At 39.8% G+C, this 24,298-nt stretch overlaps 2 protein-coding genes across 2 annotated transcripts; both read right to left on the bottom strand.

The window, feature by feature from the left end:
• Positions 1-589: 589 nt before the first annotated feature.
• Positions 590-3,193, bottom strand: LOC145217894 (uncharacterized). Its single transcript, XM_080085277.1, has one exon. The coding sequence runs from the start codon at positions 2,495-2,497 to the stop codon at positions 1,208-1,210; it is 1,290 nt and encodes a 429-aa protein (XP_079941403.1). The 5' UTR covers positions 2,498-3,193; the 3' UTR covers positions 590-1,207.
• Positions 3,194-16,791: 13,598 nt separating this feature from the next.
• LOC145217889 (uncharacterized) lies at positions 16,792-23,443 on the bottom strand. Its single transcript, XM_080085267.1, has 3 exons — positions 17,096-23,443; positions 16,964-17,023; positions 16,792-16,901 (listed from the first exon to the last, which is right to left on the bottom strand). Exon 1 carries the CDS (start codon positions 23,441-23,443, stop codon positions 17,549-17,551), a length of 5,895 nt encoding a protein of 1,964 aa, XP_079941393.1. The 3' UTR covers positions 16,792-16,901; positions 16,964-17,023; positions 17,096-17,548.
• Positions 23,444-24,298: the final 855 nt, after the last annotated feature.

Raw genomic sequence — 24,298 nt, forward strand, 5'->3', positions numbered from 1 at the left:
TAGCAATTGTTGGCAAGTATTCATGGTTCTCAAGTCAATCCCTTTTCAGTGGGTGTTGTGCAAAATACCCCCTTCCCCCTGAATTGTGTTGCATTTGCATTACTGACAATTGTCAGACCTCGGCAGCTTTTACCCTATTTATTTTGTGATCTGACGAAACTAGTTAAGCAGAAGTTTTTTACGTTCCAAATTGTGTAATTTATTTTACGAGTGGGTTGTAAGGAAATGTGGGCAAGCGGGCAAAGTAGAGGCTTTACATTTAACGCTTGGCAAGATTAGGCCTACCATTTACATCCTCTTTTTGGAGGACATGTCGTCCTTTTTAACAAAAACCAAGTTGTCCTCTCGGATTTTACATTTTTTAAAACCAACAAGGTTATTTTAGTGTGGTGATGTGATAAACGTTAAACTTCATCCGAATTATAATTCAATATCGTCTAATTTCTACGGCTTTTATGTTTTTGGGGCCAATTAGATTTTTTCATGTTCTTTTCAACAATGTGTCCGCCTTTTGGAGGATGGAAATATGGTAGCCCTAGGCAAGATTAGCCAGCTTTCATGACGTTAGAAACTAAGCAACTAAACAACATTCAAATTACAACACGGTTATTCAACAAACAACCCTACAAAGTAAAAATGCAAAAAAGTTTGATTCCACTTTGAAGATTTACATTATGTTTATGTGCTGCAGATACATAACAAATTATTTCAACTTGCTTTAGATTTTGGAATTTATGAGTAAAAAAAAACAGCCGTTTGTTGACATTGATTAGTCCCCAGTTTTGTGCGAAAGCAAGAGGTACTAAAGGTAAAAAACTGCTACAATATTGAAGACAGCATTAGAATCCTTTACACACATAAGAGATTTCTGTTTGTGTGTTGGAAATGCACATTACTGCAAAAAATGTGAAATCAGTTGTCAAACAATCTTTTTACGAAAAACAAAGATGGAGTGTCTATTTTGTTGTGCTTGTGTGTTTGTGTGTTTTTCTTCTCCGCAGTCTAAAAAGTATTTTTTCATAAAAGTCACACCAATGTTTTTTTGTCAATGTGTTAATCAACTTGAGTTTTTTTCAAACCTCCATTTCGGGTAAAATTGCTTTACAAACGTTACATCTACGAGGTGTTTTGTTGGTGTTAGTCAACATGTGTGTTTTCAAATGTACATATTATGCACACCTTTCCAATCACATCGTTGGGGTTCTCTTTAGGTGTGTATCGACATGTGTACTTTTAAATTTTCCCTTCTGTTAAATCTTTTCTCACAAACAACACATCGATAAGGTTTCTCGCCAGTGTGGGTTATCTTGTGTCTTCTCAAATTTCCATTAGACTTGAATTTCTTTTCACAAACATCACATCCATAAAGTTTTTCTTTGCTGTGTATCAACATGTGATCTTTCAATTCTTCGTTTTGAAAAAATCGTTTTTTACAAATATGACATTGATGCGGTCGTTCGTTGGTGTGAACCAACATGTGTGTTTTCAAATTTCCCCTCCTGTTAAATCTTTTCTGACAAACAACGCATTGATAAGGCTTCTCGTCCGTGTGGGTTATCTTGTGTTTTCTTAGATTTCCATCCGAATTAAATCTCTTTTCACAAACATCACATCGATAAGGTTTCTCTTTGGTGTGAATTAACAAGTGTGCTTTCAAATCTCCATTTTGGCGAAATCGTTTTTCACAAATATGACATTGATGCGGTCTTTCATTAGTGTGAATCAACATGTGTGTTCTCAAACTTCCAACTTGTGTGAATCTTTTCTTACAAACAACACATAGATGGGGTCTTTCATTGGTGTGTGTCAACATGTGTCTTTGTAAATTTCCGATGGTTTGAAATCTTTTTTCACAAAGCTTACATAGATGCGGTTTCTCTTTAGTGTGTGTCAACATGTGTGTTTTCAAATTATTACGAATAATGAATGTTTTCTCACAAACATCACATCGAAAAGGTTTCTCATCGGTGTGTGTCAACATGTGTGTTGTCAAATTTCCACGGATACTAAATCTTTTTTCACAAATATTACATTGATGAGGTTTTTCACCTGTGTGTATCAACATGTGTCTTTTCATATATCCTTGTTGGTTAAATCCTTTTCCGCAAACTTCACATCTATGAGGTTTCTCGTTATTGTGTATCATTAGGTGGTTTTTTAAATTTCCGTTTGTCTGAAATCTTTTTCCACATATCTCACAGGCATGAGGTTGTTTTCCAGTGTGAATCATTATGTGATTTTTTAAAGTTCCATGAGAACTGAATCTTTTTCCGCAATCTTCACATTTATAAGGTTTCTCTCCAGTGTGAGTCCTTAAGTGGTTTTTCAAATTTCCACGAGTACTGAAATTTTTTTCACAAATCTTACAAAAATTAGCTTTCTTACTACCACGAGCTGACTTGTGTGTTTTTCCATGTTGTTGGAAGTTTGTTGATAAACCAATCTTCTTTTCATTAGGGGAAGATGGTTGCTTAGAGCCGAAATCCTTGGTTTTCATCTCTCTTTATGTGGTTGATCAATTTTTCTTACTAATATTGTGAGTTAAACTAGGATGGAATTGATGCAATAGTGTTGTCCTTGTTCTGTCAGAAGAGGAGTAGTATTACTAGTTTCGTGCTGCATATATTTAGTTCAATTATCTTGATTACGTAAAAAATGTACCAACATAAGCGAAACAATGTTCCAAGGATGGCAGGACGGTATGGAACAGTACGACAGTCAACCTTTTATTTCGAATGAGCGGGTTTTGTAGTGGGGCAGCTTATTTTGACACCTCTCCCATGAAGGCATATCATAAAATTTGTCCAGATCTGATTTCAATTGGTTTATTTGAATCTACTTTACGATTTTGGTAGGTACGCCCTTCGTAACAAGGTACGTGGTAGGTTCAATACGTACCATACGGCCATCCTTGCAATGTTTACGTCTTGCTAAATTCAAAACGATTTAAGCAACAAAGACAGTAATGTTAAACATGGCATTAAAATATGGCTAAGTTGGCAAAAAACCAAGACTCCTTTTCGCTAATGGTCAAATATCTAGCACAGAAAAATGTATTCCGTGACACTCTCAAGCCTATTTCTCTGATTTAGCTCGACACTAAATTTCGGGTGCAAGTTAATTAATTCTCATAGAATTCACTGTTACAATAGTATCATGAACAAACAAAAAAATAATGTAAAACAAAGAATTGTCACGTAAAAGCCTGTGATTTTTCTTTGATGACTAGTTGCAATCATATGTTATTACTTTCTTGTATGTCAGATGTTAGGTCGCGTTAGTCAGTTGCAAGTTTTAGGCAAATCGTGAAGACTTGACATTGACATGGTTCTACAAATGTTACTACCAAATCTCCATGTACAACAACCTCTATGAAAAGCATCTTTTGCAAACCTCTCCATAGTAAAGGTACAATATAAATCCGGGCCCGTTTGTATCAAAACATTTGTCCGAATTAGGCGAAGATCCTGATTAACCGAAGACGATTAGTTCAAACCTTACCACATTAAAAAATATTTTTACCTCAATTATTGTCAAAATTTAGCGAAACCGAGGTTCGCTGTGCTTATCGAATGTAACTTTGTCCCATTTTGTAACTGGTTTATAACAAGTTTTTCACCACAACTCAGGCATGTCAAAACATGATTTAAATTTGCCTTCTAACTAAGATATACATTTTCACTAAACACTATAACATTGTCTGCTCAAGTTCAAATATTTAGCACATTTAGCTGCACACACATTTATTTATTTGAATCCCAAAATATAAACAAAGCCTGTTTAATATTCAAAATATTTCAGCCCAAAATTAGCTAAACAGACAGATTTACAGGGCTATTCTTATTCTTGGCGCATTTTAACGTTGATTGGAGGTGGCAGAATGTGTTGCAAACAGAACACATATTTCACTCATGCATTAAAACTATCTGATAAGCCTAACTCTAGACGGAAGTTTAAGCTAATCGCCATCAACTGCTTTCCACTGCATTTAGCTGTGCAACTATTTTCCTTTTCAGGCGTGTCTGATTACAAGCGTCATTTATAATGGTGCGTGTAAGTTGATCGCTTAAAGGTTAACTTTCTCAAATTTAGCCCAACATAACAGACCACTGGAAAAATAGTTAAGCTGTACGTCCTTAACATAATGTACAAACAAAAATGCCATAACGGAACCAAGTATTGTGCACAATAGTTTTGCCTCTGCTGAAAAGTCACTCAACTTGTTTTATGACCTTTGAGTTGATGCACATACATAAAATGATTTAGATAGTAATCAGTTTGTGTAGCTGCGGCCATTTGTACGTTCTGATATGACTGGTTCGAAATTAGAGCAATCAATGACACGTCAAATGCTACATAGCCTTTCTACATAAAACGTAAAACAGTTTATTTGCCCAGTCAGTTGGTACAACAGTCTTATTATTCCTCTACCAGTGCTCTCAAACAGCAACACAAACTTGACTGTCGTGCTAATACAGTTTATACTGTGACAAATGTGTCACTCTAGTACTACACACTTTGTTCACCACCTAAAGTGATAATTAGTTTCGGTCTAAAGCTGCTTTCGAGACCAGATAGCCTACTTATGTCTGGGGCATTAACTGTGCGCACCGACGCGTGTAACTGGAACAGTCGTGAAGTGACGTCAGTGCGTAGTTGCCGTCACGGTTAAGCGGACACGAAAAAATGGCTTGTGCTCACATACAGCACTGGCTGACAGATCAAATGTCTCGCGCTACAGTTATTTCTAATGATGGCCTTTCATTTTATCATTTCTTTGTGTAAGCCTTGGCAGGGACTTATCAATGATTGGTCTAATTTAGAACGTTGAGATGATTTTAGTTTCTGCATAAATGTAACACAAACAAACTTACCGTTAGCAGTAATAAAGTACCTCCCATACAATGTTATTGTCCATGTAACAGTCACTAACTGAACAACTTGAGTAGCAATAACACGCTGCTTAAATACATACAACCTATTGAGGAGTGTAGTGAATGGTTACCAGTAAAAACGTTAAGCCGTTGATAGCAAGTGGTTCGTTTGAAGCAAACATTGGCCAAACGTGGAAATAAACACATATGTTTACATGGTAAATAGTCGTTAGACCTCCCAATTTTGCACTTTTACGCATTATAGGAAGCAAATGGGTTGTTTCAAACCAGAGCAAGCTGTCAGAGTTTGCCAACAATTTAGTTTATGAGTCAGTTGGTACAACAAATGTCTTATTACCGCCCAGATGTTTCTTTAAAAAGCAACTCATTTATTTATTGAATGTAGCAATTTGGATCAATGCGGGAAGTATATCATTCAATACGTGGGATTCAGATTTTTTGTCAGTCGGTTCTGTCACAAAAGTCATATTTTTCAGCCGGTTCTGTTACAAAAAGTCCATTGACAGTACCCAGTAATGCTGATCTTATAAGTTTTCGTGAGACGGTTATATAGAACCCAGGTCTTACTATGTTACGTATAGGGGCCTTGAGGCCCAAAAGGTACTTTTAGGGGGGGGGGCTACGGTGCACGAAAGGTTGAAAATCACTGGTCTTCACTGATGATACCTTATTGGTCGAAACAGTGTGCATTGTTTGTAGCTTAACATGTATTACTTTTTAAAAATGAAAACAAAAACTTTGTTGTCCCAGTAACCACCTTTATGTTTCACTAGTTTTTACTTCTTTACGTTTCGGTCTAGTTAAATTGGGGACTACGAGAATATCGGACGGTCGTCACATGTCGAGGCGGGAGTTGGGCCTCAACAAAAACGCACCTTATCACAAAAGTACAGAATGTAATACATGTGTTTGGGTTATCGAATGTATAGGTCACCTTAATCCTTGAAGGGGGCGCGTTTTGATTTAACTCATTTTAAGTTTGTCCATGCACTTTTGGCATGAAATCTTTGTTGGATTTGGATGCACTAACCACTGGATTATATTGTCGTCAATTGTCAATGAAGTTTGCTTACAGTGCGCCAAACCTACTTTCTTGTGAGCCCACGTCACATAACGCGTTTAAATACGGTGTAGCTGCAGCACATTTTACACTTTTGCACGAAAGCTGTCCTTTCTAAATGTTTCTGTTCATGTCGTTGCAAAGTGGCGCAGATATTTCCGACTTGGTAAGAAGCTGTGATTAATGTCACAATTTTTTCATGAATAAAGTGATGCGGAAGGTAAGCAACTGCCTTACTTTGACATCAGAGAGCCAATACATAATGTGCTGCGCTGAATATTCTTGCTGTGCTTTCAACTTTTGTGAGTTTAATGTTCTTTTTTCGATTATTTTCATATCACCTCAATACATACTTATGTGCCACTGTAATTAAAACCTTTTAATCGGTATTTATGCTTCCGTGTAACTGATTGCTCAAGAGACCTTGTAGGAAATAGGTATGTGTATTGCGTGTTCTAGTTCGACTTACGCTTCCGATTGTGCTAACAGCAATAGTCCAGTCGTTGGTTAGTTTGTTTTATTATAACACCAACAGTAATGCAGTTTAAACGTGGCTTGACGTAGTGTGATTCATACGCCCAACCGAAGTCGAAGTCGAATCGAATAGAATATGTATGGGCAAGGGCTGGGGCGAAGCCCAGTCAATTCTGCCCAACGAGAAGTTGCAAGACACGGTATATAAACACATATCAAAACAACGTCATTAAACTACGCACGTGGGATCTGTTATTGGCCTGGAGGTACAGAACGTTTCCATCCTGTCTCCAAAACATCAATTAGCAATTATATGGGATGTACCTCTGCGGTCTCACGCATTTAAACACTTGAGGTATATAAATCACGTAATGGGAAAACTTACAAGTCACGTCCGCTCTTACTCATGACGTCAATACGAATATTAGGTCATTTACGTTACAACCTAAATTGCCAATACTTAGGTACGGTACGAACAAAGTCTACATAAAACAAAAGTTGTCCCACCCATTGTTACGAGATAAAGCATATGGAGCTATTTTGTGTCCAAACAGGTTCTTTTTTTTTGAAAAAACCCAAAGCACTTGGAAATAAAAAACCCAAAGCACTTGGAAAACCAACTAACACCATAACTCATGTCAGCCACACATTAAACTAGATAGGTTGGATGAGCACAACGCTTACTAAAGAGGCATATTTCCGCAAACCCTGATGGTTACGGATATCATGGTCGGGATTAGGTAAAAGTAACCTAAAAACTTAGTTCCTAATGTAAAATTTTTAAAAGCTTACATCCCAACCCTATCCCTTTTCGAAAAATATACAATTCTTCTTTTTGTGCCATTATCAAAAAAGCCAAGTGTGGACCTGCCATAAAATCTTGTGTTAGTAGCTATACCAAAGCGCTTATGTATAATTTTAGTTACCAGTTTTCATCCTACAGTTTGCGGCTTACATACGACGTCAGCTTACATTTTTGTGTTGAGTCGATACCACATTTTCGACTATGGGTTTTCATTTAATGTGTGTTATAATTCGTTCGCGTGTTAACATTATTGGTTTACATACGTCCTGCTGGGAAAAGTTATCTGCCACCAACAATTGGTGACAAAGATATATATCACAAAACGAAGTATTAGGAAATATCACAGAAAGAAATATTAGGTTAATTGTTAGGCTTATACATTGTATCAGGGATTCCCAAACATTTTTGATGGCGACCCATTTTAATCTCCTCAAATTTTCCGCGACCCTTCACAGGTAATATGATAAACAGTGCGAAATATTCTTCAGTATGTGTAAACATGTGTGTTTTCAAATAATCACCTCGGGCAAATCGTTTTTCACAAACATCACATCGATGAGATTTTTCTTTGGTATGAATCAACAAGTGTCTTTTCAAACCTTCTCTTAGAGTTAGACTAAATCTTTTTTCACAAACATGACATCGATGTGGTTTTTCATTGGTGTGTGTTAACATGTGCCTTTTTAGAGTATCATCGAAGGAAAATCCTTTTTTACAAACATGACATTCGTGGGCTCTTCCCTTATAGATGTGTGTAATTATGTGGCTTTTCAATGATCCACAACTGGCAAAAAAATTCTCACAAACAGAACATTTATGGTTTTTTCATTGGTGTGTGTCAGCATGCGTTTTTTCAAAGTTTCATCTCGGGAAAAACTTTTTTCACAAACATGCGCTGAATATCTGGTTCGTGATTCGCTGAATATAATTACACACTAAATGCCTTAATGATGCGTTTAACTATTCTCGACCAAAGTTGTAAGCTAAGCGGCACTGACTGGCTTCGCAAAGTGACAGTCAGCTGTGCAACAATATCCTTTCCGACGTGTCCCCTTACAAGCGTCATTTATACTGGTCAGAAACCACTGATTGGATATTATCCAGTGGCAATATAGCCCAAACGAGTACTGAAATAATTTGATACAAAAAGTTAATCTGGCAAAAGTAAATTAATAATCGTGTGAATTTGCTGCAACTCGCAAATCGTTTCATACAATTTGAAAGTCCCTAATTGTGACCGGTCGCCGTCATAGCTACAACAGCAATAATATGCACTTTCAGTTATCGGGTCTTACTATGAGATTACAACAGATACACAACGAGTTAAAACAAATGTAAGCGCGACACCATAAAATGATTTAAGCTTAACTTTTTGCATACAACAAAAGTAAACAGTATACATTGAAATTTTCGTGAAAAGCCGAAATGTGTGTATTAAAATTTTATGCGTCGCATCCTTAATTTGCGAAGTGCAGTACTTTTGTGCGTTGTTTTTACTTGTTGTATTTCACCTATCATGACTGACCACCGCTGTAATGTCAAAACATAGTAGAAAAATCGTCTCAACGAAACTAACTAACATACACACTGGCTTTACATCCCCTGGGCTACGAAGACAATTTGTTTCTGCGTACATGATGCAATGTTGTCGGTAATCGATTGTGCAGCTGCGACTTTCGCCTTTAGTACGTTTTCGTATTATGTGTGGTTTTCCAAGCGTAGGAAATTGCCCCTGATTCAGCTCACATGGGAAACCCTGTCGTACACAGTGGAACAATGTGACGCGTGCACGTTAATGATATCACAATGCCTGTTGACGAGATATATCTTTGACAGGTTGCATTTTTGTTAATATTTGTACTTTTTAACTTTAAACTAGTAGCTTTACGTACGACATGTGTCAGATTATCTAGCATTTACGTTGAAAAGTGAGAGACCAAACAACTGGTGAGGTATCTATTTTATACATCAACAATTAACGATCCAACTGAAACCAGAGAGTGATAAAAAGAACTATGAACCCTTAAAACAGCGTTTGTTTATACTACACGCAAAACGAAGATATTGTGTCTTCAGTTTCATGGTGAACATTAACGAATATCCTGTTGTAATAAATTAAACTTGTTTCATTGCAAGTAACAAATGAAACTCTTATCAGTGCCCAGTTTTAATATGGTCTTTATGTTGACCGGGACGTGATCATCTGCACACTAAGGGAATTTTACTTTGGTGCAAGCCAACACAGATAATTCAAAATCTTAAATCAGTTTGCTCTTTCTAGAGTAAGTAAGTAAGTTTATTTCGCACGAAAATATCCGAACAAAAGAAAATACGAGAGTGTGTATTATAATGTGTTAATTTCAAATTTTAACTTCTGTTAAACCTGTAGTTGTATTACATTAATGGAGTTTTAACATCACATCGAAAAGGTTTCCGATTGCTGTGGGTCAACATGTGTGTTTTTAAGTTTCCACTTTGGGTAAATCTTTTTTCACAAACATTACACTGATGCGGTTTTTCTTTGGTGCGTTTCAAAGCGTGCAGTTTTAAACTTCCAAATTGACTAAATATTTTTTCACAAACATCACATCGATGTGGTTTTTCATTGGTGTGAGTTAGCATGTGTCTTTTCAAAGTCCCAATTTGGCGAAATCTTTTTTCACAAACAGTACATCGATGAGGTTTCTCATTGATGTGTGTCAACATGTGTGTTTTTAAAGTTCCACATTGACTGAAACTTTTTTTACAAACATCACTCCGATGGGGTTTTTCATTGCTTTGTGTCATCATGAGTTTTTTTTATTTCCAAAACGTCATTTTTGTACGTTACAAGGCTAACCTTAAATTGCATTGAAACGGAACTCTCGACTGAAGTTACATTCTAATTATCTGCTTCAACTGCATTCGCTTCCTCATCCACGTGTCCGATTACAAGCGTCGTTTGTATTGATCACAAAAATAGGCAAACAACTGATCGGACACATTCCACTGGCTAAATTACTCAACGTTTTTGCAGCATTAACTCCATAACATAACACATAAAGTTAAAGGGCTAATATGAATCAATTTGGGTTAAATATATTGGCATTTTTTACAATTTGAAAGTTCCTATGACGGCGGTAAGCGGTCAACGTCAGAGCTATGGCACATTTTATTCTATTGCAGAAATATCATCGCAAAATATGCACTTTGTGTTGTAATTTTACAAATAAATAAGATTACAGTAAATGTGGAATAGTTTAATACTAATGTGAGTACCGACTTTTGTGTCCAAGTCTTTGTGTTTTATGTAACCTTGTGGAAGATTTATTTTTGCGTCGCTTGCTTCGTTTCGAAAAGAACTGCAGTTGCGTTTTTTGCTTGAAAGGGCTTCAACTTTCTAATAACTAATTCAGCATAACATACCATAGAGAAATATCTTAGGAATGGAATGAATTAAACTGTTTTTCTTTAGCATCGTAGACAAACAAAATCGTACTAACATACTACACACTAGCTTGACCCTGTAAACTCCCAACTGGGCTAAAATGAACAGCTTGTGGGTAGGCACGAAGTAATTTGAACAATCGGTTGTGCAGCTGCAACATACGAGTTTTGCACGTTCTCGTGTTCAGAAAGCAATTTACCAGTTTGACATCAGAGCACAAGAGAAGAGTTAAAATGCTGCATAGCTTTTCTCGATAATTCGAATATCTACACAACATGTTTTCCATTAAAACTAATATTCGTCAGTATATGCTTCAAGCCCGTGTTTAAACAGATTTTCAGTTTCGAATATGGATCATTTTACAAAGTATGCAAAAGCTCTTTACGTAAAGTCATCTGACAAATCGCAAAACATTTTTTCAATAAGTAAAAAATTAGTTCTCGTACAAAATTCCAATTACCAGTTTTGCAAGTATTAAGGTCTTCGACTTGAGTGTTCACGCCTTGGAGCAAATCCACAACTGCAGTAATGCGTTTGAGAATTCAATGCTGAGTAAATCAGATGGTAAAATAGAAATGTAACTGGGCAACCGCAAAGGACCCTTGTAGCTTCGACGTGGCAAACAAGCAAGTGACTAAAGGGCTATTGAGCAATTCAGTGTAGTAGGACAAACAACGTTGTAAAGTGACTATTGTATCAAGCATTGCTTGTAACAAAATCGTCATGGCTATTTCTTAAGTCCTGTGTAGGTTATTAATGTGACGAGTCCAAGCCAAGTCAATTCTTTGTATTCGTGCGAAATCAGATAGTCATGCATCTGGTTGTAAAAACAACTTTGCAAGGAGAAAATTATCTTATAGCACTGAATATATTTTGCTTGGACCGCGAGTTTTCCAAAGAATTATGAAGGGAAAAATATTGTGTCTTATTTAGAATATGCTTATTTTGTTTCGATTTTTTCCACCAACAGAACGAATTGTATATGTATGTACAAAGGTAAGACGATGGATTTTGGGGTTAAAGAATTGTTATTTTGGATTAACAAAACCTTCCCCAAAAAACATCACATAGATAATTTTTCATCAGTGTGTGTCAACATGTGTTTTTTCAAACCACCTTTTCGGCTATATCCTTGATTACAAACATCACATCGATGGGGTTTCTCATTGGTGTGGGTCAATATGTGTCTTTTTAAAGTTCCAAGTTCGCGAAATCTTTTCTCACAAATGTCACATCGATGGGGTTTCACACTGGTGTGAATCAAAGAGTGTCTTTTTAAATATTCACATTGGGCAAATCTTTTTTCACAAACAGCACATCGATAAGGTTTTTTGTTGGTGTTGTGGATCAACATGTGATTTTTCAAATTTCCACTGAGGCCGAAATTTGCTCACAAATGGGACATTGAAGAGGTTTCTCTTTGGTATGTGTCAACATGTGTCTTTTTAAATTTCCACCTTGGCTAAATCGTTTTTCACAAACATCACATCGATAAGGTTTCTCATCGTTTGTGTGTTTCAACATGTGTTTTTTTCGACTTCCATCTTCAGAAAATCTTTTTTCACAAAAATCACATCGGTGAGGTTTCTCTTTAGTGTGTGTCATCATGTGTTTTTTCAAATTTGCACCTTGGTTAAATCTTTTTTCACAAGTTTCACATCGATAAGGTTTCTCTTTGGTATGTGTTAACATGTGTGTTCTGAAGTATCCACCAAAACGAAATCTTATTTCACAAACATCACATCGATGAGGTTTCTCGTTATAATGTGTCAACATGTGTTTTTTTTAATATCCATAGGCAAATCTTTTTCGCATACATTACATCGATGTGGTTTCTCCTTAGTGTGTGTCAACACGTGTCGTTTCAAATTTGCACTGAGACCGAATCTTTTCTCACAATTGGGACATTGAAGAGATTTCTTGTTGGTGTGTGTCAACATGTGTGTTTTCAAAGCATCTTCTCGGTTAAATGTTTTTTCACAAACATCACATCGATGAGGTTTTTCTTTGGTATGAATCAATATGTGTCTTTCTAAATGTCTAGCTTCGGCAAATATTTTTTCACAAACGTCACATCGATGAGGTTTCTCATTGGTGTGTGTCAACATTTTTGTTTCCAACTACTTCTGTAGAAAGTGGACATCTACGTTATGTTAGCGTTATAAGTGCCATATCTAGGTCATTTCGTGCAAATAACGACGACTTGGCGACTACTATGTTATTGTAAGTTGGAACTGCGCAGAAGCAGTGCGTGTATCATCGAATTTGTTATGTTTCGCAACCTCGCACAACTGTCTGGCTTGTTAAATATTGTCCTAAACCAAGGGTGCACACCTTTTTTCAGTATGACTGCCGCATGGCAGATCTTTATTTCACCAACGGCTGCCAATTGCCTTCTTGTTTCAGTTTGAAAATTACAGCTGGACAGAAATAGGTTTATATCATATTTATACCATCTCGTGTCCCTCTCACTCAGTGGTTCCCAACCTGGGGTTCGCGGACCCCCGAAGGGTCCGTGGGATGGTTTTAGGGGGTCCGTGAAGGTAAACATTCTTAGTACCACCCAGGTTTTTTTTAAGGTTTGGTTTGGGTGACCGCTAAGTAGTTTTAAGAGACCGCAAGTGTTTCATTTAAATACCAAAAATAGCAAGTCCAAATTTTGGAAACCGCTGGAGAAATTTGAACGGTCCCCCAAAACACCACCAACCAACAGTACAATATTTTTAAGTTTCCAAACCATTTTTACAATCCTGCATGCAAGTGCAAACTGTTTATCAAACCTTTGGATCAAAAAAACTAATTACTTTTTGTATGATTGTTACCTCCATTGTTTCGTCACAACACACATGAACAGTATAACTTAGTGCTTTGTTTCAGGTATTGTACATCAGAAACTGTATTAGTTTTTTGTTGACTGCTACAGAACCGCTTGTCATACGGGTTCAGGTTCAGTTCGGGTTCACTTGATTTTGTTTTTAAGGGTTCGGGTTCAGTTCAGGTCTTCAAAAATGTATATTTTCGGGTTCGGGTTTTGTTCCGGTTCGGGCAAAGTATCCGGTCCGAACCGGTTTGCGGTTTTTAAACCGGTTCAAATTTTTTTCGTTTTAATTTAATTCTACGCATCATCTGCCTGGCCTTATCAAAATCCAAAGAATTTTGCCCAAGCACTATTATATTTGACACGCCCTGTAAATGTTATCTATTCTTTAGTACGCTGTTTTTTTTAAAAAAACACAAATACCAATCCGACTGCATTTTTTACTGGTTCGGTTCCGGTTCGGGTCCAACGCCAAACAAAATATACGGTTCGACTCCGGTTGGGGTTTTTAGAAAATCGAAATTAGCGGTTCGGGTTTAATGAAATTAACCGCTCAAACCGGTTCGTGGGTTCGGGTTCACTTCCGGTTCGACTCCCTGGCTGCTATTTTATTGAGATTTAAAGACTGTGAACGTTAATTGAAATTCTGCCCCCAAAAGTATAATGCAGGAAACGAAAAACATAACAAGACCAACTTACTTAGGGGGTCCGTGGCCACAAAAAGGTTGGGAACCACTGCTTCAACTAGACGCGAAGATCGAACTGAACAATCTAAAGATCAGTCCTAACTGTTTATGACGTCATCATCATTTATAATATTGTGTCGCTTGTGGTGCCTGTTTTTTTCCGCATTGTTTGCACACAACAGGGGTTCAAAATGTCTGCCTTATATTGATACTATTCTGGTAATACTCTTTTCAGGCCACAAAATCTGTTGACAGCAATTTTAAAATCAAAATATTTAGCAAAAGAGTTTTATTTACGTCACCGTCCCCAGTGCATATATTTTAATACACATCTTAGGTTGTGCACCCCTGTCCTAAACCAACGAACCATAAATCAGTTCACATATTGGTCAGGAAAGACTTCAAAATTTGCTTGAAGCAAAAATGAACTAAAGCAAATTTTTAAACAAGCACTGTTAAAACAAGTACCAACTTTTACACCCAAATCTTTGTGGAACTATATTAACTTTTGCGTCGCTTACTCAATTTGCTGCACTTGAAAAGCACTCAATTGGCCACTTCAATCATTTCTCGTTATCATAGTAGACAAACAAATTCGTCCCATGAAATTCAACTACGCGTTGGCTTTACCTCGCAACTGCAAAACCCACTACTGTGCTGGGCTACTGTGATCAGCTGTTCGTACACAAAGTAATTTAGGCAGTAATCGGTTGTGCAACTGCGACTTACGATTTTTGCACGTTCTCGTGTTACAGGAAGCAATTTACCAGTTTGACATCAGATCACACAGCAAGAGATGGGTTACTGGATAGTTCGGAAATGTATTTCGGCAGTGTATGCTTTACGCCCGTTTGAAAAGTAATTTCGTTTTCGAACATGGAACATTTCACAAAGTATGTGAAGCCCTTTGCGTTAATTTGTAATGACAAAATACAAAACGATTTTTAAAGAAGCAAAAATTTACAAAATAATAATTATCCGTTTCTTAACTGTTTTGCGACGCAGGTTACAAGATACACTTTACCACGATCGAAAATAGCACAAATAATTAAACAGCCAACGCAAGCACAGATAGAAACAAAGACTCTGGAATGTTTTCTTTTCTTGGAACGTAAAAAAACATTTCTTAACTACGAAATGGTCCAGAACCTACTAATACATGTATACCTAACAACAATTACAGGAAAACAAGGTGGTAAAATTAGTTGGAATTAAATAACCTTCTAGAAAATAAACACTACTTAAATCGTTTTATTAGGCCACTGACTGTCTTGTTTTCTCAAAACCAGTTCAGGACCATGTGTCTGCTTTAAAACATTGCGTGTTTTAATTGTTAGGGTGGCAGAAGCCGCAGATTTGTCTTGCTTGCATGCAATGTTACTGCTGTGGTTTTGCGATCGCAGGAAATAACCAATCATTAAGCTCGCATAGAAAATGATGTCATGCACACTGGGATGCAGTGACGCGTTTACGGATGTTGACAACGTAGGTCTGCCAACTTACATTTTTGTACCAATGCTGTGTACCAAAAACTTTGATGTTTTTCTTGTAAATGCATACTTGGGTGATTTGGTAATACATTATTTTTCTCCGTCACTGAAACATACAGTTATACCCAGGGTTGCCATACCGTCCTTATTTCTAAGATTTGTCCGTATTTCAAAGGGCTATGTCTTAGAAAAGTTAATTATCCTTATTTCTAAGAAATGTCCTTATTTTGAAAACAATACTCAGACCTCTGCTACAGGTAGAAGTGAACCTAGACCCGGCCTGTTGTGAGATGCACTTAGTACTTTCTACAAACATCGAGTTACTGGAACAGATTGTTTATGGCCAACGGAAGCAATTTGATCGTACTGTGTTCGAACATATAGTATAGTTTTTTTGGTGCAAAGCTTTTTTTGTAAAGGGGTTTCAGAAAGAAATAGATTTATCATATTTTAAACAATAACTTTGTTTATTCATTTTTTGCACATTAAATTTTCCAGGGTAAACTATGATTGATTTGCCGGCTAACACATTTTAACTTTGCTTATTTGTACAAATTTAGGAATATGTTTACACACATTTGTGAAATAGGTCATTCGCGGGCGTTATGTACAAACTTCGCAAGTCTTTGTGAAATCCGTCACGAAAAGTTAGAATTAGTTTTTGCATCTTATGAAAGCAAATCCAGTTACGAAAAGCAGGATTCAATATACCACCAGATGCTTATGTGCTGTGCGCTTGTATGTTGCTTCCAATCAACAGCGCTGTTAATCCCTTGCTTTATTCGAAAGCTTTAGAAGATCAGCTTACCAGGGCAAAGAAATATCTGGTTGAAAAATTGACGTCTCTACAATCATCAACAAATCGCACAGTATAAAGATTGAACCTGTTACTGATTGAAATATATATTTTTTATTAAAGAATATAATAATGTAAATTCAAGTTTGGTCTGATATACAAAACGTATTGCATGTTTCATTTTTAAATCTTTTCAGTGGCAAAACTAACTGTAACGCAGTCCTTTCGGAAAAGTGGCCAGCTTCTTCAGACGGCGTAACAGGTCACCTCTGCAATCTCCGTAATTACCGCATGTACGTAACTACTCCCCGTATACGTAACCAAAACACCGACAGCAGACTCTCAAATGAAATGCTTTAATCGGCGAGTACGAGAAAACTCATTCACGTATCAATGCAGTTTTTTAACTGTGAGAAATGGCCCACAGAGGTAACTCAGTGAGTGGCAAAGCTGAAATAACATATCACACGTCAATAAGCATTATGACGTCACAGCACATACGATTCACTCACCAGCAATATGTACTTGCAGTCAACACGACTGTGCAGTTTACAGGCGATCGGATGTCACAACTGTAATATTTACATTCAAAGTTAGATTACATTCGAACACTTTAAGTTAGAAACATATGCAAGAAAGCTTACCACGACAGCAATGCACAGAATCACAAGATCGCCAATCGAATTTCAGTTAATACAATCCAATAATACTTTACAGTTTGCCACTATATTTCACAGCTGCAATAATGTATAGACTAGGTTAGATTACACAACTACGACAGCATTCTACATAAATCTCAATCGCTAACCAGTCGACACGGGCAGAAACAGACAAACTCTGACACACAAACTTGGAAATGATATCAACCACGCTACAGTTCGCGCATGCGCAGGAGTGACGCAACAATCAAACGCTTGTTGTGCAATGCGCAATGAAGCGTGTAACATGAGGTTCCATAAACAACTTACAAGAGCGCAGAGAAATTCTTACACTCCCCCCCAAAATTGACAAGTGGTTCACATTCACGTTCAATTTTGCAACACACACAAAAAATTTTGACGCGCTGTCGAATAGACACCACAACCGCAAAATGTCATTTACAATTCGTTTGCAGGCGAAGCAACAGCCACTGGGTCGTCATGCGCTTGCACATAAACTTTCTCATCAGCAGGAACGATTAAACACAACTTGTGTATAGGCCTTCGAACACAGTTTCCCTTGGATCGAACCATGACGTTTCGTACAACTCCATGCTCATCAGGATGGACGGCGACGATTCTTCCTATCGACCACGACGATCTCGGGGATGCGTTGTCCACCAAAAGGACAACGTCGTTCACTTGGAGATTCTTTTTTTCATCATGCCATTTTTGACGTGAGATAATAGTACGCAAATATTCTCTCGACCAGCGCTTCCAGAACTGATCCGAAAGGTACTGGACGTGGCGCCAACCTTGGCGGGCATAACAGTCACGGTCATTTGTAGCGGCCGGCGGAAGGCCGCCAAAAGGGTTTACCCTGAGCAAGTGGTTCGGGGTAAGTGGAGTTTCATCATCAACATCCCAGGTGACCGGTGTCAGAGGACGAGAATTCAGAATTGATTCAACTTCCGACAGCAGAGTTTGCAGTTGATCATCAGTGAGCGTCCGTTCGTTTGTCAAGGCTGAAAGTATGCGTCTTGCCGAACGGATCATCCGCTCCCAGGCTCCTCCCATATGACTAGCGCTGGGCGGGTTAAAGGTCCATTGTATTTCCTTCTGCTTCAAGTGTTCTTCAATCTGCTGCTGGTTCCAGTTTCGAATTCCATCCTTTAGAACACGTTCCGCACCAACCAGGTTAGTGCCGTTATCCGAGTACATGTGCAAAACCACACCTCGTCGCGCAATAAAGCGGCGGAGCGCGTTGACGAAGGCGTCGGTGCTCAAGTCACATGCAACTTCCAAATGAACTGCACGTGTTGTAAGGCAGGTAAATAGACATCCATATCTTTTCACTTCGCTGCGCCCTCGTTTGATTAGCAGAGGGCCAAAATAATCAACACCAGTATAAGCGAATGGGTGGACGTTCATTTGTAAACGAGCAGGTGGGAGTTCAGACATCAGCTGCTTCGCGGGCTTGGCATCGCGGCGTCGGCACTTCAGGCAACGACTTAACGCGCGGCGAACGGCAACTGCTCCACCCACGATCCAGAAACGTTGATTCAGAGTCGTCAATGTGTGGTTCAATCCAGAGTGACCAACACGCTGGTGGAAATCAGTAATTATTAGATTGGTCAAACACGAGTTGTGAGGGAGAATCGCTGGATGGCGTGCCTCGTATGAAACTGGGGCTTTCTCCAGTCGCCCACCAACGCGTAAAACTCCCTCAACAAGAAATGGATCCAATCGAAATATTGGTGATGACTTAGTCATCTTTTTCAATCTTCCTTCTCCGGACATGCCAAACATCCATTGAGCGAAGTGACATCTTTGCACATACTTGACCAACTCCATCTCAGCAAGCTTTAATTCATGAACTGTCAAAGGCGTGTTTGAAACTGGCTGAGGTTGGCGTCGCACTCTTTGTAACAAATGAGATTTAAAGCGCAGCATCCAAGCGACTGCAGACTTTAATTTGTACAGAGAAGAAAACCTCATTAACAGTCGGTCCATTGGGCAAGCAGACTCCACAACCGTAAATACATCCGCAGGTTTCTTCTCAAAAACATTAGCATTGACCTCGACGTCCTGTTTCTCGAACATATTCGGCCACTTTGCAGGCTCATCTTTCAGAAACGTTGGACCAAAAAACCACATATTCGACTTTGCAAGAGTATCAGCTGGTGCACCCCGAGACGCCAGGTCAGCCGGATTCTGTTTTGTCGGCACGTGCTTCCAGTTCCGAGTGCACGTATTTTTCTCAATAAAAGCAAGCCGACGGGATACAAAAAGCGGAAATCTTCGTCGATCGTTGTGTATGCTCTGCAACACCACAGAAGAATCCGTCCAAAATATTGAGGGACGCAGATCCAACCCTAGTTCCCCCTTGATTGTCTGCTCCATCTTTACAGCAGTTACAGCAGCCATTAGTTCAAGCCGAGGGATGGAAACTTCTCCTTGAGGGGCCAGTCGAGATTTACTCATGACGAGAGTACACGTGACAGAGTCCTTTCTTGTAGATCGCAGGTAACACACTGCGCCATATGCCTCCTTTGATGCATCGGAAAATACATGCAATCGGCTTCCTTGTATATTGTCGTACGCGTGCAAGTTAAATGAACGCGGGATACTGATGTCGCGTAGACTTGACAACCTGAATAACCATCTTTCCCATTTCTGTAGGTCCTTTGGGGGCATTTCCTCGTCCCACTCGATTTCTTGCTGACATAAACTTCGGTAGATCAAACGTGCTTCCACCACCACTGGAACAACAAACCCAAGCGGGTCGAACAACGAATTCATCGTTGACAGCAATCCCCGACGAGTGCGCGGTTTGACCGGCAAAGAAACCGTAAAATTAAACTTATCAGCCTGAACGCTCCAATGTACACCAAGCACCCGCTCCTGTAGATCTGCATCCAGAGGGTGCGTCAACAGAGACTTGGAAAGTTCCTCAGTCGGTAAACTATCCAGAATTTCCTTGCTGTTAGATAGCCACTTGGTCAATCGAAACCCGCCTTTCGCAAGCAGGGAGCGCAGTCCTGCAACGAGTTCCAGACCAGTGTTAACATCCGAGACCGACGTGAGACAATCGTCCACATAAAAGTTTCTTTCCACAGTAGACGCGACAAGCGGTTCAAATTCACTGCCAAAGTCACTGGCAGCTTGTCGCAAACAAAATGCAGCACAGCTTGGGGACGAAGCGGCGCCAAACAGGTGAACCTTCATTCTGTGTGGCGTTGGGGCCTTTGACAGATCGCCTCCTGCCCACCATAAAAAACGTAGGCAATCGCGGTCACGCGGAGCCACACGAACTTGATAAAACATGGCTTCAATATCGGCCACAAGAGCAATAGGTTCCTTGCGGAATCGCAACAGCACACCGACTAAACTATTTACAAAGTCGGGTCCTTGCATCAGAGCCTGATTGAGTGACAAGCCACGATATTGAGCAGCGCAATCAAATACAACGCGGAGTTTACCTGGCTTGTTGGGATTTAAAACGCCGTGATGGGGAATGTACCAAACACGTTGATTAGTACTTAATTCCTCAGTGGAAATTTCTTCAGCATACCCCTTGTCAATTGTGGTTTGCATTTGCTCTCCATATTTCGACATCATCACGTCATCCCTTGCTAGACGGCGTCTCAGGCAGCCTAACCGGTTTGTCGCCATTTTGAGGTTGTCGGGCATGATTTGGTGGTCGTGTCTCCAGGGAAGTGGCAATTCATAGTGTCCATCAACAAATTTAACAGAATCCTTCATCATCCGATATGTTCTTCTATCTTCAGTCGAAAATGGATGACCCAACACGTCCCCATCTTCTCCGTCAGTAGGCAAAAAATCTCCTTCGTCGCTCAAGAACATGGCGTGAGCATTTTCAACAGCAGATGCAAAATGGACACGGGCGGAGGGATTTTGTGATTCGAAGGTTTGTCCAAGCAAAGACCAACCCAAAGGCGTCCTCACTGCATCTGGGCAACAATCATCCCCCGGGCGGACAGACTTCACTCGATGTGCGACAGGAATATTGGCTCCAATCAATAACGTAACCGATCCCCCTGGCACGTTGCATAACGTCAGGTCTTGTAAAGAACGATGCGCCCTTAACGTCTGGGTGTCCGGCACAACGTTTGGCATCACAGGAATTTTGTTGACCACAACCACCTCGGGAAGATCAATTGCTTCTCCGCCACCCAGCGGTTCAACTGCAACGGATATAGCAACAGTGTTCAAATGACGTGGCGTCGTTAGAGTATTCAACAGTATTTGTTTAGGTTTGCCACAGGCTCCTAATTTATCCATTAATTTACGTTCACAAAATGTGGTAGTGGACCCCTGGTCCAGAAAAGCATATGTCGCGATTGCTGTGTTTCCATGTCGCACCACAACTGGAACCACATTCAAGTATACGCTCGCAGCATTCACACTGGCAGTGTACTCCTGCGTCTGAATCGCGGTACAAGTAGGATTTCCGTTGTCAATAAAGTGCGGCTTAGCTCGAAAGGCCGGATCGTGTAAGAGATGGTGATGGGACGTTCCAGTACAGCCCTCAACTTTGCAGGTACTTGTTGCGTTGCAATCACTGGCAATGTGATCGCCCTTAAGACATCTAAAACACAGTCCTTTTGTACGAACAAACCTTCGCCGCTCTAAGTATGTCTTTTCCTTAAAGGCAGGACAGTCGTACACTTCATGTGGGTAGGCGCACAACACGCATCTTACAGAAGGCGAGGGTTCTGAAGCGACGGTATTGTGAGCTGTAACCTTTGTATGTCGATTTGCAGCCTTGGATGCTTCCTTCGGGGGAAATAGAGCCTTCCCAAAAATGGAATTCGCTTGTTGACTCTTTTCACCAATAAACTCAGTCAACGCAGCAAAGTCCGCTCTTCTTCCTGTCTTCTTCTCTATATCGGTGGCCCTCGCAATCCATTCATCACGCAGTGGCACGGGAAGTTTTCTTGCGACGGTAAGCATAATCTCCATCGAGTCTACACTAGACGCATATCTTATATCATGTAAGGCAGTGCAACATTTATCTAGTAGCACAGATAGTTTCATCAGTCCATCTGGATCGCGGGTCTCAACGACCGGAGACGCTTTTAGATGTTGCTCGCATCGTTGTGCTATAACATGCGGTTGGCCGTATTCTTCGTGTAAAGTTTGCCATGCCAACTTATATCCTTCAGAGGGATCCTTGGCATTAAAACGTTCTAATTTTTCACAGATATGCGGTTCGCAGTGCTGTTGCAGAAACAACAAACGCATATCGTCACTTCGAGACTTTTTTGCAATATACACGTCAAACTGGCGCACGAACGACCAGTAGTTCATCGGGTCTCCATCAAATTTCTTTACTACAGGTCTGGGTAAAAAGCGTTCACCCACTTCAGGGTAATCGTGATCAACGGGTCTCGGTAGCGCAAGCTCTCTGACAAATTGTGATGGCTGTTCGTGGGATGGTTTGGGAAAGCCTACAAACGGCTTATCGCGTTCCAGTGAGTGCTTATTGTCGTGTGGTAATTTAGAAAATATGTGTGGCGACGCCGCCGTGTACTGCTTATCCTCTGTTACAGGTATTGGTCGCTGCGTACTGCCTGAATTCATCAGGTGCAACTGCGAATTTTGAAGAGACTCACACGTGGATTCTTCCTCCCAAGCTTGAGCTTCAACCTCAGCTAGTTGAAGTTGACAGCGCCTATCTTGAGCATTTCTTCGAGCATTCTCTTCAATACGATCAGCCTCCATTTTCATCTTCGCGACCTCTTCCTCCGCAGCACGTTGCGCTTCCTCTGCAGCACGCTGGACCTTTGCAATCTCTTCCTCAGCAGCACGCCGGGCAGCTTCCCTTATGCGACGCGCCTTGTCTTCTGCGTCACGGCGCAGTCTTTCAGCTTCTTCAGAAGCTCGTCGTTGGTTTGCTACTTCCTGATCATGAGCGAGTCGTGCGATTTTTACCTTCACGCGACTTCGGCGAATCTCACTTCGAATCGAACTCGTAGTTGAATTTCGACTCGATCGAATTGACAATCTGTCATCGGGAACATTGTGACTCGGTTCTGGCATTGGAGATTTTCCCTTTTCCAGAGTTGCAAACCATTGCTGCACCCTCTCGTCAAATTCTTCCTTTTCCCAACGGCAATCGGCTTTACGACAAACTGTTTCGGGTAACGTATCCGAATCTGACATTTCGTCGCACAAGTCCATGACAGCTTTGAATTCCAATTCAAGCGTTGGTAGAAATTCCTTAAGTGGAATTGCACCTTCAGGTTTAATCATCAGGTTTTCAGCACGCAAATAACTATTTTGAAGCGCCTTCAAGGCGGACACAATTTTTGACTTGTCGGCAGACATTGCGACAATCACAGTTAAAAAACGATGTAACGCAGTCCTTTCGGAAAAGTGGCCAGCTTCTTCAGACGGCGTAACAGGTCACCTCTGCAATCTCCGTAATTACCGCATGTACGTAACTACTCCCCGTATACGTAACCAAAACACCGACAGCAGACTCTCAAATGAAATGCTTTAATCGGCGAGTACGAGAAAACTCATTCACGTATCAATGCAGTTTTTTAACTGTGAGAAATGGCCCACAGAGGTAACTCAGTGAGTGGCAAAGCTGAAATAACATATCACACGTCAATAAGCATTATGACGTCACAGCACATACGATTCACTCACCAGCAATATGTACTTGCAGTCAACACGACTGTGCAGTTTACAGGCGATCGGATGTCACAACTGTAATATTTACATTCAAAGTTAGATTACATTCGAACACTTTAAGTTAGAAACATATGCAAGAAAGCTTACCACGACAGCAATGCACAGAATCACAAGATCGCCAATCGAATTTCAGTTAATACAATCCAATAATACTTTACAGTTTGCCACTATATTTCACAGCTGCAATAATGTATAGACTAGGTTAGATTACACAACTACGACAGCATTCTACATAAATCTCAATCGCTAACCAGTCGACACGGGCAGAAACAGACAAACTCTGACACACAAACTTGGAAATGATATCAACCACGCTACAGTTCGCGCATGCGCAGGAGTGACGCAACAATCAAACGCTTGTTGTGCAATGCGCAATGAAGCGTGTAACATGAGGTTCCATAAACAACTTACAAGAGCGCAGAGAAATTCTTACACTAACAAAATGAACTTCTTTCAGTTATGGAGACTGAAAACTACCCAGTA

Source organism: Phallusia mammillata, chromosome 3, assembly GCF_965637545.1.
Source record: "Phallusia mammillata chromosome 3, kaPhaMamm4.hap1.1, whole genome shotgun sequence".
NCBI classification, from domain to species: Eukaryota; Metazoa; Chordata; class Ascidiacea; order Phlebobranchia; family Ascidiidae; genus Phallusia; species Phallusia mammillata.

What these genes read in the sequence shown, in the direction of transcription:
- LOC145217894 (XM_080085277.1), bottom strand. Translation starts at nt 2,497, where the DNA reads ATGAAAACCAAGGATTTCGGCTCTAAGCAACCATCTTCCCCTAATGAA.
- LOC145217889 (XM_080085267.1), bottom strand. Translation starts at nt 23,443, where the DNA reads ATGTCTGCCGACAAGTCAAAAATTGTGTCCGCCTTGAAGGCGCTTCAA.